General features: G+C 35.7%; 1 protein-coding gene across 4 annotated transcripts in view; it reads left to right on the top strand.

The window, feature by feature from the left end:
* Window positions 1–15,177, top strand: part of VRK2 (VRK serine/threonine kinase 2) — a 104,028-nt gene that overhangs the window by 80,801 nt on the left and 8,050 nt on the right. For all 4 annotated transcript variants that reach the window (XM_049651512.1, XM_049651510.1, XM_049651514.1 and 1 more), the window contains 2 exons: window positions 2,547–2,713; window positions 7,839–8,000. In XM_049651512.1, coding sequence (XP_049507469.1) covers window positions 2,547–2,713; window positions 7,839–8,000 — 329 coding nt within the window. The remainder of the gene's footprint in view (window positions 1–2,546; window positions 2,714–7,838; window positions 8,001–15,177) is intronic.

Below are 15,177 nucleotides of genomic sequence, written 5' to 3' on the forward strand. Positions count from 1 at the left end.
TTGAAAAGTTTGTATTTCTTGAAATGATAGTAATGATACTTAATATTTCATTAGCTTAAAAGCAGATGATTCAAGAATATCACCATTTCATACTACCCAAAGCATTTTGTTTTATAGCTCCAGAAATATGCTAGTAAATTAAAAAGTATACTTAATATAATAAATCTAGATCTTGGAAGGCTCACATTTAAAGCAGTAATACATCACAATAGTCTAAGCTTCAGGTTGATAATAATGAATTTATAAGAGGGCGGTTCTTTCTCTCCTTTTCCTACCTCACCGATGCCTCATTTTTCCAAGCCCCAGACCCATGAAGGCTTTGCCGCACAGCTGCTGTCCATTGGTGCAGTGCCAGAATCTTCCATTGCCTTCTAACGGTGACCTGTGAAAACTTCTCCCCGATTATTCAGCTCTCTCCTCCATTTGGGATATTTTGGTTAATAGAGTTATAATAATATATGCCAAACCTGGCTTACCAATCTTGAAAGGGCCAAAGAACAACAGAATATTTACATTAAAATAACAGTGAATGTAATTTAATCTCATTTTCTTTTTAATCGTCCCTTCAGCAATCAAACCTCCCCAATGGGCTTCTGGAAACATGAGTTATAACTACTTGCCAGCTAATAGAGATCTGTTTGATCAAATGTTAGAGAACAGAATTTGATATATCTTAGACATTAGGGGAAAAAGTAGGTTGCATTATAATTGCCTAAGTATCAACAGAAAGGGAAGGAAGAAAAGAAAAAAGAAAAGAAAATAAAAGAAAAGAAAAGAAAAGAAAAGAAAAGAAAAGAAAAGAAAAGAAAAAAGAAAAACCCAAAAAACAAAACCAAAAAAACCTGGAGCTAAGAGTTCTCATTTTCGCCACAGTAGCCTTATATTCCTAGAAAATGGCTATGGACAATATGGCATAAAATGGTCACTCCGACTTTCATAGCGGACGGAACAGGATGGTGACTGTTCCTTTTGGAATTCTTCCCCATAGGGAGATAAACCCAGGGTCCGCGGTTCCCCACTGGAATGGAGGTGGGCCTGGAGGGGAAAGGAAGGATTAGGAAGTCACTCCTGCCAACCCACAAAGCTTCCCAGATTTTCCCTGCCATGGGAATATAAACAACTTAGTAAGAGGTACTTGTGTCTGTGTCAGTAATAAGTTTTTGAAGGGGAAAAGCTTGTAAAAAGTGGAGTATCTAAACATCTCTGTGAACAAATGAAAACATGCCAGATTTTAAACAGTATATGGTATGATCACTTAACTTGTGTCTGGATTTTAGATTGAATCTCCATCTGAAACAAAAATGCAAACTACATTTGTTTTAAGGCAGCTATATTTGTAACTTTGGGTTACTAATTCTGCTTCTATTTAGAAGTTTGTAGTTCATAGTTTCTGGCAGGGGGAAGGGGGTTACTATAGTTCTAGGGAAGAGATTACATTAGAAAAAGATTAGGGATGCCTGGGTGGCTCAGTCCATTCAGCATCTGACTCTGGGTTTTGGCTTCAGTCATGATCTCACAGTGTGTGAGTTCGAGCCCCACACTGGGCTCCACACTGACAGCAGGGAGTCTGCTTGGGATTCCCTCTGTCCCCCTCTCTCTGCCCCTTTCCCACTTGCACTCTCTCTTTCTCAAAATAAACAAACAAACTTGAAAAGAAAAAGTAGCAACATTTTCCCCTTCTGCTCTAGATCAGAAAGGCTATATAATGAATGCACTAGTGAATGCACTAGGCTAGCTAGGTGTGGAGGACTCCAGGGAGGTTCGATGAATTCTAAAATTAGTCATGGCTGAAAACCTAGAATTCAAGCTCATTTCTAAATGTACTTTAAAAAAATTTTTTACGTTTATTTATTATTGAGAGACAGAGGGACGTAGAGCATGAGCAGGGGAGGGGCAGAGAGAGGGGGAGACACAGAATCTGAAGCAGGCTCCAGGCTCTGAGCTGTCAGCACAGAGCCCGACTCCGCGCTTGAACTCACAAACCGTGAGATCATGACCTGAGCCGAAGTCGGACGCTCAACTGACTGAGCCACCCAGGCATCCCTCTAAATGTACTTTTATAATCTCAAAATCAAAGCCTGAATTAAAACTTGCAGTGATTTTTTTTTTTCCGTTGAAGTAAGGAGGTTTATAATAAGTAACACTTGTTTTTAACTGAATTTTTAAAACTTCAACATAAAGTATGAAGCATGTCTGGTCTATTATATTATTCATGTAGTTCTTAGTAGTTGCACTTCATAAATCAAACTCACTATATTTTAAAATTTGCTTCCTTTGATAAGATTAGTGAAATGTAAACATATCAACAAAGATGTGTAAAAAAATTACCAGTTTCTCCCATCTTGTCAAATCTCTAAGTCACTATATTTCAGTCATTTTTGGATATCATTTGAAAAGTGCTTTGCATCGAATTGTTTATTCTTAGTTTCTTCAGGATGTGTGTTGTGTGCACGTGTAAGAGAGAATAGAGAGATTTTGATGATATTGGAGTCTTGACAATTCTTGCCAATTACGAATAACATGTAAAAAAAATTTACACTTCACAGGTGAAATAGCCCAGTATTTGGTATGTGCTCATAATTTAGCATATGATGAAAAGCCAAACTATCAAATGCTCAAGAAAATTCTGAACCCAGGTGGAACACCTTTAGGACCACTGGAATTTTCCACTAAAGGAGAGAGTGTGAATGTGGATACTCCAGACAATCAAAAAGTAAGTAACGTAGTCCCTGGGATCCTACGATTACCTTCTGTGAGGCTTTTCTACCAAATGAAGTTGTTTTGGGTCTCAGAGGGAGTCTGACAACCCACTTTCTTACTTATTACATTTAATTCCTATTTCTCCTAACTGAGCTCCAGGAAATTTTGTTGCAAGTTCTTTTGACCTATTGTCTCTTAGAGAAAAACAGTAGGATCCATGGCCTATTTAGGGTACTATTAAAGAAATAAAGCAGTCGCTGAGGTCACAGAGACACGACCAGGGTAAGATTAAAGGGTAATCTGACTTTATTCAGGACAACCTTTATTCGTTGCTTTTCTTCAGATTTCTTTGGTTATTGCCCTCTGCTTTTGTTTGCCAGTTTGGCCATAATTCCATAATTTGGGGGTGATAATGATGATATTCTTAGGTTTAACCAGACTACTCGTATGCACTGATGTATCAATCTACAAAAATAACCTTTTAAAAAGTTTTAAGTTACCCTTTTCTCCTATACTCTGTTATCTTCCAACTGACTTAAAAAAAGACAGAGAGAACTTGAAACAATACACAAGAATTAGGATTTAAAACATTTTTTACAGGGTGGGGGAAACCTGAGATTCCTGTGAGCAGTGCTACTGGACAGGCAACTAAATGTCCAGTCCTTCCTGGACACGATCCACATGCAAAACCTGTAGGGAGGGCTTTTTCTCCCCGATGCATGTGCAATAAGGTAGGGTCAGGATGCCATTCATTTTTAATATTTCTTATGAACTTTGGATCATCACAAGTGTTCCTGAGCCAAGAATGCAGGATGCAAACTAACGTGACTGATAGGCCGCTAGATGGATGGTGAGTCAAGTATCAGTGCACAGATGGTTCTGATTTGCTGAATTTTGTAGCTGCTGCAACTGAAGACATAAAATATCCTTCTAGTCATAAATTAGCTCTTTGGAAGCAAAACCTTGGCACCAGAGCTTTACAACCTTCAATTAGTAGGGAAAGAAGTATTTGAATGACTGTGGTATTGACATCTGTAGGCCTGCATAGTAATCATTCCTAATAGAAGAGAATATCTGTTTGAGGAGGTTTTGCATGGCTAATTAACTACCAGTGAGAATATGTAATTTTTTCATGATCTCCTGATTGTCACCTTTCTCTCATGATACAATTACATTTTATTGTAGCAAATGCCTCACAAACCAATTGTCAGCACTATTTACGTATTGCAGAAGGCAGAACAAAAGTTCATGTTTAATAAAAAGCCAGTGGATTTTGATCTTGGTAATTACTGAGACTTATTTTAACAGTTTTATTGACTTTTGTGTTTTTATCACTTTTGCAACAAAACAAAGAGCCATTTCCTTAACGTAGTATCTCCCTTGCAATAATGGTCACCACTTAATCTACACTAATTTAAGTAGATTTTTTTCCTTTTCTGTAGTTTTTCAGTTTCATAAACTTAATTGAAATATAAAAGAAGCCATTTTAAAAACTGATAGTTATATCCTCTGATGTAAAATTCTAATTATTATCCACCAGAATTTTTCAGTTTCATCAAATTCAAAGGATGTTTGTTGTGAAACCACTTTTATATGCAGAGAATAGAACATAAAACATTTTTTCCAATGAGCCTCAATCAAAAATATTTTATTCTTCCCTTTTGATTAGAGCACTTTGATTATGAGTAAAAAGCAAACACTAAGAATAATATGCATTCTTAAGACCTTAGTTAATTTCTAACAATATGACCACCCCCGATATAAAGACAGCAAGAGGTTTTGGGGATGTAGTTCACAGCCGGTCAATAGTTATTGAATAAAGACTTTATTTCTGTAGTATTTTAAGTGCACATATATATGTTATAATCATAATATAAAAATAGGTTCACCATGTGGTGAATCAGTATTTTTAAAGTTTACAGATTTTGTAATGTTGCAAATACTAAACTTGAAAATGTTGAAAAGCAAAATATGACAATATAAACTGTGCTGTACTCAGTTTCCCTGAATGATAAAAGTATAGGCTAGTTTCCACAATTGATTGCTTCCATAACAAAAATCATTTTGGGTCCAGAATGAGTATCAACCACATGGCCCCAGATTTCTCTTTTTAGTCCCAGACAGAATCTCCTTATTAGTAACTAAAAACATTTTTTGTTACTTCATACATGGATTACTCTAGTTATTTAACAGAATATTGAATGAATCCTGGACTTACACTCTTTGGACAAAGATACTGAAAAAGAAGTCAGTGGACCAGAAAACATATATCGTTAGGTAAATAAAATATTTCTATCATTCAGTATTCAAAGGAAAGTTATGAATGCTTATTTTTTTAAAATGTTATTTCCCTCAGCAGAAATGGTTGTACCTTTTAAATTTAGTATTCCTAACAAAAATATGCTTTGGTTAGGTATTAGAAAATAGCACATCACCGTTAAGAATCTTGGCAAACTTACAGCATCTTTTTGCAAAAGAAAAAGGAGGTATTTTTCCAATACTAGGTTTTTACAAGGCATCATAAACTGTTCCCTGTAAACAGAGCCGCCTTCTTACACAAGTCCTCCAATACTGTTACTGGAGTTAAATTGGAAATGAATTTTTGTCAAGACAGTAGAGACATTGATATTTTTTTTTTTCTGAAAGGCAAATCTTTTGGGGCATTTGCCTCAATCAAAATGATGTTCTGTATAGCTGAAATCACTCTTTAGTAGCTCCGATGGCTCCTGAGGTAACACTGTCAAATTAGAAGAATCTATCATCAGGCCACCACAGTCTATTTATACCATCCACTGGGATTTAATGTCCAGAATTCACTGAAGGAAACCATATTTCAGTAAGAATGCTTATTGAGGTGAGCTAAAGCTCTAGAATTCCCAGATGAGAATGTTAAAGCCACGTTGGAAAACCAGCATTATTGAAGGCCCCCGTTCAACCCTCTGAATAAGCTGTTTCTTCCACAGCCAGTAGAGGATCCTTTTACCAGCTTATCATAGCTCTCTCCTTGTTATGATGCTTGAATCCATACTGTAATACCACAGACACCCATCCTTCCTCAGTGCTCTCCCTAGGCAGAGGAGTAACTGTAGGGCAGAATGAAAATGTTCAAGCTGTCTTACGTTTCAGACAAGTAAGAGTTTGTCCCTTCATTTACTCTAAATCTGAGGTTAGCAGCAAATCCAGGGATGAATATATATATTACTATTCGTGGTAGTAATCTTTGTGTTGACCTTGAAAGTTCATAAAATTATTTCTTGAGCTTTAATTCTCAAAATAATTCTATTTATATTTATACTGTGTGAGAAAAGTAGAATATAAATTCTCATTTGTGAGCACATTTTTGGCTCACTAGATTTCAGGAGGCCAAAGTATTCCTGATTTCTTGGAACACTGAAGTGCCAATGGAAAATTAAATAAAAAATACCTGATCTGAATAGCCTCTCTCTTGAAGATGACACCTATTTGGTAGTATTTTATTTGATTTCGTGTGACGCCCAGAGTGTTTTCTATATTTACTCTTACATCTTTGAGAAAACGTTTTACCTCTATTCACAATTAAGAGTCAAACTTATCCCACTTCACTCTTACCATTTTAAAAGTTCCCCTAGAAATAGCAAATTTCCATAAACTGGGTATCATCTTGTTTATTAGCTAGAAATGCTTATGGCAGCGCAACCTGCCCATCCAGCCAACTGACGGCAGATCCAGGAGGCACCATCTCTTCCAGAAAGCCTCACAGAGGACTGAATATATTAGATCAGATTTTGTTTGTACATCAGAGGCTCCCAGGCCAGAAACTCTTATACCTAAAGTGAGGCATTAAAAACCTCAGTATCTCAACTAATCCCTTATATCATAAAACACATTTTCACAGTGATTGGCAAGCCAGTCTTTCATTAGAACGAACCGGTGTACAACAGCTTTGGGAAACCCTTTGTTTCGCACCAGTGGTATGGTGAGCATTTATCACTAAGATGACTTCAGTGGGAGTGTGACTCAGAAGGTGGTTACCCATGAATTTTCCCAGTAGTTTGCGAGACTTGAGTGGTGAAAATAAAGAAACCCTGAGTGATTAGGGAACAATGCCAATTGTCAGGGTACTGAAAAGCAATGGCTTTGCTACCCTTTGAGAAGCCGGGATCCGGGAGGAGGGGCGAATAAAGAATGGTGTTGTGACAGCTTAGACCTCGCCACAAAACACCAGCATATTTTAAAGGGAAGGAGTGAACACACTTGGCAATAGAAGCTAAAAATTGAGAGACTACAAATTAAGGCTCTGCTTGCCTAGCCAACGTAATTCATTCTCTGTTTTGGCACTGGCTACTCCATTATTTCCCCTTGTGCTGTTCCTATCTTCTGCCCCCTCTTTAACCCATGAAGAAAAGGTGACGGCACTTTCAGCTGCTGTAAACATGAAGCTACTGACCAAATACTTCACATAAGGATCTTCACTGTGGCTCTTAATCTTCCAGCTGAATTGTGGGATCTGCCCTTCGATTTCCGTGTCTACTTCAAGGTTATTAAGAGTCAGTCATCCCCCAGATAACACCACGGTGTGAAAAAGAACCTGAGAGACAGCAGGCTTGTTGTAGAACTTAACCTTTGATACTGGTGCACAGTACCAGGTGGCACGAACTGTTACTCATCTACTCAAAGGTTAAATTACCTGTATAAGAAAGTAAGCAACATTATAAGCTCCTTTTCTACGTTCACATTCATTAGGCTCACTTCAATGATAGAAAACGAAGATTCTAATTAATAAGAATTTAAACTAAAAAGATGTACTGGATCCACTCCCAGCAAAGGTTAATAATGAATTCATGTGCAGTTTTAGAATGTGACAGTTTTCTGTAAAAATGCCGTTTTCAATAAGCAAGTTATCTGTAGAGATAATTTCTAAAGAGCGTATAACAGTGACACTAATTTTAATTGGTCTTGTACTATTGATGAGAAAGGGTCTGGATCTTGCCAACTGCTATATTCTTTCTATAACATCCATTTGTTGGTTTCCTCTTTAATTCTTCCTTTTTTTTTCAAAGCTTGGCAAGTTTAGAATTTTCAAGAATCTGGACATAGAAGCATCTTTGTTTTACAAGTGTCAAAAGTTTTCATTATACATTATTACTCTCAATCAACAGGTTGTTTCTCAAAAGGCTGCAACAAAGCAAGTCAATCAGATGCAAAATAGGTTAATAGAAAAAAACATCCGTGGTGAGAGAAGTGCTGAGTCCTGTTCAACCTGGAGAAAAGTGCAAACAGAGGAGCCGCTGACTAGATTGCTTAACAGTGAAACAGCTCAGGTGAGAGGCTTTTTGTTGTGTTTTTTTTTTTTTTTTTTTTTCCTTAACGTTACATTAGAATATGCCGTTTGGGAATAAAGACCTTTTATTTTCTCCTGGGGGCCAAGGTTGTATGGTTTTGTTAAATGAGAAGGGGCAGAAAATATCCTATCCAGTGTATAAAATCAAAGCAGCCGACACCAATCATCACAGAAACAGAATGACAGTGAGCACATTTGCGTACAGATCTGATTTCTTTACCCTGAGAACGTAATGAAGTGCACTTAAATTTTTTATGCCATCTTTGATCCATTAGGGACTCTTAGCATATTCCATACTCCTACATGGGTTCCTCCACTCTCGCCCTTATAATCAAATGTGAGTGAAGAGTTTCCCTGTTGATACGGTTGTATTGTAAAATGATGTATTTTTTACGTTATTCGATCATTTGGTTGAGTAGTGACTTACCTTTAGCAGAGGACTCATTCAAGCAACAGCAAAAGTCTTTCCTAATCGAACCTTTTTCTGAGAAGAAGGAGAAGCATACAATCAATGTATTTATATCCTCAATGAAAAAATATTTATTTTCCAAAATGACCAACGTTTTATATGATTTATACACCATCATTTTCCTCAAATAATTTGAGGTAGTTTAAAATGTGAAACAGGATATTTTAATGCCCCCATCTTCTATCTCCCAAACCCTCTCCCCTCAAAATTGGTTTATCAGGCATTGAGACGTTAATCACTAAACTGAGCACTGAATTTGGCTCTGAACCTCTTGGCAGCCAAGGTGAAAATTAGACACATACAAGTTGGGCATTTCTTACCCAACCAACAAGCATACACGTTTATCCAGAGAATGTTTTTACAGTACTAATAAGAATCCTTTGAACTTATAGTTCCCATTTGTAAAATTACAAATATTGCTTGATGACAAAATTTTGAGATTCTTGTGTGTTCTTTTTCAACCTGTACTATGCACCAGAATCACTTTGTGTATGGAGATAGGAAGGGACTATAAAAAAAAAAAAACCTGATGCCCAGGTTCCAAGCCAAGAAATTGATTCATTGTAACTAGTGTGGGCATTTGTGATATGTGTGTGCAGATTTTATCACTCCAGAAAGCTCTTTGTTCCTTTTCTCAGTCAGTCCCTTTCCCCCAAACAACCACTGTTCTGATATTCTGATTTTCACACTAGGTTAGTTTTGCCTCTTCTAGAATGTCACGTACCATGTTAGTCATACAGAATGCACTCTTTTGTGTCTGTCTTCTTTCACTCAGCATATTTGTTTGTTAGTTTGTTTTTGAAACTCATCCATATTGTTACACGTATCACTAATTTGTTCTTGTTGAGCAGAACTCCATTGTGTAGTACACCATAGGCCATATATCCATTCTCCCAGGACACCTGGGCTGCCCCTGGCTCTAGCCATCATAACTAATAGTTACTATGAACATTGTGACACAAGTCCTTCTATGGTTACATTTCGTTTGTCCTGAGAAGTGGAATTGCTGGTTCACAGGGCAGATGTATGTTCACCTCTATAAAAAGCTGACAAGTGCTTCCATTTTGTACTCCCACCAGTAATCCCAGATCCTCCCCAGCATTTGGTGGTGTTGGTCTTTTTAATTTTGGGCATTCCAACATTTATGTATTAGTATTTCTGTTGAGTCCGATTATCAATGACCTGTTAATTAATAACTGTGGGCACCATTTTCATGTGCTGACTCCCCATTCATATGTCTTCTTTCGTAAAATGTCTTGATCCATTTTTATTTGGATGATAGTCTCTTTATTACTGAGTTGTAGGAATTCTTTATACATCTGTATTGTGGATATGTTCTCCTAGTGTGCAGCCTCCCTATTCATTTATTTGTCTTTAATGAGCAAAAACTGTTTGTTATTTTTATTTGAAGTTCAATTTATCAATGTTTTCTGTAAAGAAACCTGGGAAAACTTTGCCTATCTTAGGGTCACAGTTTGCTAAATATTTTTTTAAAAGCCTTCTAGTTTTGGCTTTCATTTTTGAGTCCATGAGCTCATTCTTGTGTGTATAAGGGGTTGAGGTTCTTGTTTTCCATCAGAGCCAGCTGTCACAGCACCATTTGTTAAAAAGATTTCCTTTTCCTAATTAAATTTCCTTGGAGTCTTTTTCAAAAGTCAGCTGACAGTGTAAATTGTGGTCTATTTCTGAACTCTCTCTTGTCTTCTAATCAGTCTGTCTGTCCTTATACCAAAACCACAGTACATCAATTACTGCAGCTTTACAACTAGTTCTGAAATTAGGTAGTACAAGTCCTTCAACCCTTTTCCTCAAGAATGCTTTGGGTCCTGTTCCTCTCCATAAAATTTAAGAACTGGTTTGTCAATTTCCACTAAAAAGCAAAATGGAATTTTGATTGTGATTCCACTAAATCTAAAGATCAGTTTAGGGGCAACTGAAATCCCAACAACACATTTGAGTCTTCCAATGCATGAACCCGATACTTGTCTCCATTTATGTAGATTTTTAATTTCTCTAAGTGTTTTGTAGTTTTTGGTGTAGGTATCGTATACATCTTCCATTAAAATTATCTCTAAATATCTTGTTTTTTAATTCTATTGTAAATATCATTTTGTAAATTGACCTTGTGTCTTGAGATCTTTCTAAAGTCACTTTTTAATTCTCGTTTTTTGGTAGATTCTTAGGATTTTATACACAGTCAGTAATGTTTGTGAATAGAGTTTTACTTCTTTTCCAACATGTATGCCTTTCATAGCTTTTTTTCATGCTTTGTTATACCTTCTATGACCTCTAATACTACACTGAGCATGGGCATCCTTGCTTTGTTCCTGTTCTTTGGTGGAAAACATTCATTCTTTATACATTAAGTATGATGTTAGCTGTAGGTTTTTCCTAAATGCCCTCTTATCAGGCTGAGGAAATTTCATTGTAGTTGTTGAAAAAAATTAAGTCATGAGTGTATATTAAGTCCTTTTTGGGGATCTACTGAAATGATCATATGATTTTTCTCCTTTACTAGTGCAATGAATTGCATTGATTTTTGAGTGTTAAATCAACCTTTTTCTCTGGGATAAACCACATTTAGTCATGATGCGTTGTCATACTGAATTCAATTTGGTATTATTCCATTAAGGGTTTTTATATCTACATTGATGAGGGATATTGATCTGTAATTTTTTTTTCTTATAATATCCTTGTGTGGTTTTGTTTTCAGGTCATTATGCAAATTGGACGTGTCTATTTTCAGAAACTGTTTTAGTAAGATTTATCTTTCATAAATGTTTCCTAGAATTTAGCAAGAAAATCATCTGGGCCTAGAATTTTATTGTAGGAAAATCTTTAATTATGAATTTACTCTCTATAACATATAATGATCATTAGATTTTCTTTTTCTTCTTATGTCAGCTTTGGTAATATGTATCTTCCAAGGAATTTTTTTCTTTCTTTTTTTTTTTTTTTACAATCTAGCTAGATGCTTATCACTTTTATTGATCTTTTCAAAGAACCAATTTTTGGATTTGTTGAATTATCTACTGCTGAGATTTTTTTTTTTCTCTTTTACTAATTACCGTTCTTTTTCATTTCCTTATACTTATTTTGGGTACTCTTTTTTTTAAGCTTCATAAGGTAAATGCTTAAATCATTACTTTTAAGCCTTTCTTTCTAAAATATATAAAGCTATAAAGAATTTTAAGCAGTGTTTTAGATGTATTCCACAAATCTTGATATATTGTGTTTCATTGTTGTTCAGTTAAACGTATTTTCTAATTTCCCTTCACTTAGTCTTTGACCCCATGGATTTTAGAATCATGATTTTTTAATTCCTAAATATTTTTGAGATTTTATTGCTATGTTTTTGTTATTGACTTATAATTTATCAGAGCATATTCTTGCAATCCTTTAAAATACACTGAAACTTGTTTTATGGTCAAAAAGAAGACTTAGTTTGATGAATGTTCCTCATGTGCTTGGAACAAATATATATTCTGAATTTGGAATTTACTATTCTATAAATGTTGATTAGGTTAAATTGATAGTGTTGTTCAGTCCTTCTATATCCTTACTGTTTTGCTTTATTTTGTCCTCCTGTTTAATCAGTCAATGACAAGGTATGTTAAATCTTCAACTGTAATTGTGGAGTTGTCTATATTTCCTTTAGTTTTATAAGTTCTTGCTTCATGAATTTTCATGCTGTTAATAGGGACATACAGATACAGAACTGTTACGTCTTCTTGGTGAAATATTGTTTATCATTTTAAACATCTTTCTTACATGTGTCAATATTCTTTTGTCTTGAATTTTACTTTAATTTTAACAATTCCAGCCTTCCTATGATTAGTTTGCATGGTGTGTCCTTTTCCATCCTTTTGTTTAATGTTTGTGTTTTGTGTCTTTGTGTCTGTGAGTGCTTTTGTAAATAACAGTTTAAGTCTTGCTTTTTTGCACGACCTCACAAACCTTCCTTTTAATCTGTCCCATTTCCATTTAATGTAATTATTGTAGTTCAATTTAATCTACAATCTCACTATTTGGTTTCTTTTTGCTCCATTTATTCTTTGTCACTTTTAACCTCCCTCCTGCTTTCTTTTGGAGTAAGTGGGAATTTGTCTCTCATATCTTCAATTTGTAAACTGTGCTTCTCTGGGCTGTTTTGTTTTTGTTGTAGTGGTTACTTTAGTACAGCAAGATATGGCTTATGGGCCAAAGTCAGCGGGTCACCTATTTTAAGTAGTTATATTTAAATATACTTATATGGTTGTATTGTTAATAGTTAAAGTTAAATAGTTATATTGCAACATAGCCGTACTCATTCGTTTACATATTCTCTTACATGTTGTCTATGGGTATTTCCATGCTACAGTGGCAAAGCTGAGTATTTAGAACACAGACTGTGTGGCCCCCAAATCCTAAAATATTTACTATCTGCCCTTGAAAGAAAAAGTTTGCAAACCCCTGCTCTAAAACCACTCTAATTAAAGTTTACTTTAATAATATAAAAACTCTAATTAAACTAATACCCAGAATATTGTAACTATAATAAAAATTGAGACATATTACATTCTTTTTTTCATATTAAGTCTTCAAAATCTGGTGTGTTTTACACTAACTGCACACCTCAATTTAGACTAGCCATATTCCAAGTATTCAAGTCATATGTGGTCGGTGGCTACCATATTAACATAGCTCTAGAAATTATAATATACATCTTTCACTTGTATAATAATCTACCTTGATTTAATAAACGACTTCATATATAATGTAAGAATCTTGCAAAAATACATTTCCATCCTTTGTGCTACTGTTGTCATACTTTTTTTCACATATATAATTAATTCCATAATGCGGTTACTATTGTGCTTTAAAAAATCAGTTTTGGGTCGCCTGGGTGGCCCAGTCAGTTAAGCATCCAACTTTGGCTCAGGTTGTGAACTCACAGTTCATGGGTTCGAGCTCCACGTTGGGCTCTGTGCTGACAGCTCAGAGCCTGGAGTCTGCTTCAGATCCTGTGTCTCCCTCTCTCTCTGCTCCTTCCCTGCTCATGCTCTGTCTCTGTCTCTCAAAAATGAATAAACGTTAAATTATTTTTTTAAAAATTACTTTTATTTCAAAGAAATTGAGAGGGAAAAAAAAAGTCTCTTATTTATCGCTGTTGGAATTCTTCAGCCCTCCCATAGATCTGAGTTTACAGTTGGTTCATTTCCCATCTTCGCAGAGAATTTCCTTTAACATTGTAGTGGAAAGTTCCTGGAGACTAATTCTCTCACTTCTTGTCTGAAAATATCTTTATTTCACCTTTACTTTTTTTGTTTGTTTGTTTTTATTTTGTTTTTTGGTGTGGGAGAGCTGGAACTATATTTTACCTCTGAATTTATTTTTTTAATATTTCATTTTAAAATAATTGCACACTCAGAAATTGCAATAGAGGGCTCCCATGTACCCTTCCTTCAGCTCCCATGTACCCTTTACCCAGCTTCCTCCAATGACATCATCTTATAACAATAGTGTAATTTTCAAAACCAGGAACTAACTTTGGCATACTACTATAAAATACATACCTTATTTGGTCATCAGTTTTTACATGCACTCATATGTGTATGTTGCTGTTAAATTGTATTACATGTATGGACTAATCACAAAAATTACTGTACGGAACTGTTCTAGGAAGAAACTCCCTCACATAGAAACTTCCGTGTATTGCTTTATATGGACACCCTCCCCTTTATCCTAAACCCTGGAAAGCACTGATTTGTTCCATATCACTATAATTGATTATCTTGAGCATGTTGTACAAATCAAATTCTTTACTATGTAACTTGTTGAGATGGGCTTTGTTTCATTCACCATAATGCCCTAGATAGAGATCCATCTGAGTTTGCATGTATCAGTATAGTTCATTCCTTTTTACTGATAAGGAATGTTCTGAAGTATGGACGTAGTGTTGAAGAACATGTGAGTTGTTTATTCTTCACCATTTAGTGTGATGTTAGCTGTATATTTTTGGTAGGTGTTATCAGGTTGATGAGGCTCACCTCTATTTCTAGTGTACTAAGAGTTATTATGAATGGGTATTAAATTTTATCAAGTGCTTTTTCTGTATCAATTAATATGATCATATGATTTTTCAGCTTTACACTGTTGCCATGGTGGATGACATTGATTAGTGTTTGAATATTGAACTAGTCTTACATTTCTTTAATGTTTGTTTATTTTTGAGAGAGAGAGAGAGACAGAGCAAGAGCAGGGAAGGGGCGGAGAGACAGGGAGACACAGAATCTGAAGTGGGCTCCAGGCTCCGCGTTGTCAGCACAGAGCCCAACGTGGGGCTTGAACTCACAAACTGTGAGATCATGACCTGAGCCAAAGTCGGATGCTCAACTGACTGAGCCACCCAGGCACCCCTCTAGTCTTACATGGTGTAGAATTCTTTTCATATGTTGCTAGGTTCAATTTGCTAGTATTTTGTTGAGAACTTTTACATCTGTTAATGAGGACTACTGGTGTGTAGCTTTCTTTTTATTCTACTGTCTTTATCTGGTGTTGGTATCACGGCAGTGCTGGCCTCATAAAATGAGTTGACAAGTCTTCCTCCTTTTAATTTCTGGAACAGAATTAGTAGAATTCGTGTTGTTTCTTTTTAAAATGTTTTAGAGGGGCGCCTGGGTGGCTCAGTCAGTTAAGCTTCCGGCTT

This window comes from Panthera uncia (assembly GCF_023721935.1).
Source record: "Panthera uncia isolate 11264 chromosome A3 unlocalized genomic scaffold, Puncia_PCG_1.0 HiC_scaffold_11, whole genome shotgun sequence".
Classification (NCBI taxonomy): domain Eukaryota; kingdom Metazoa; phylum Chordata; class Mammalia; order Carnivora; family Felidae; genus Panthera; species Panthera uncia.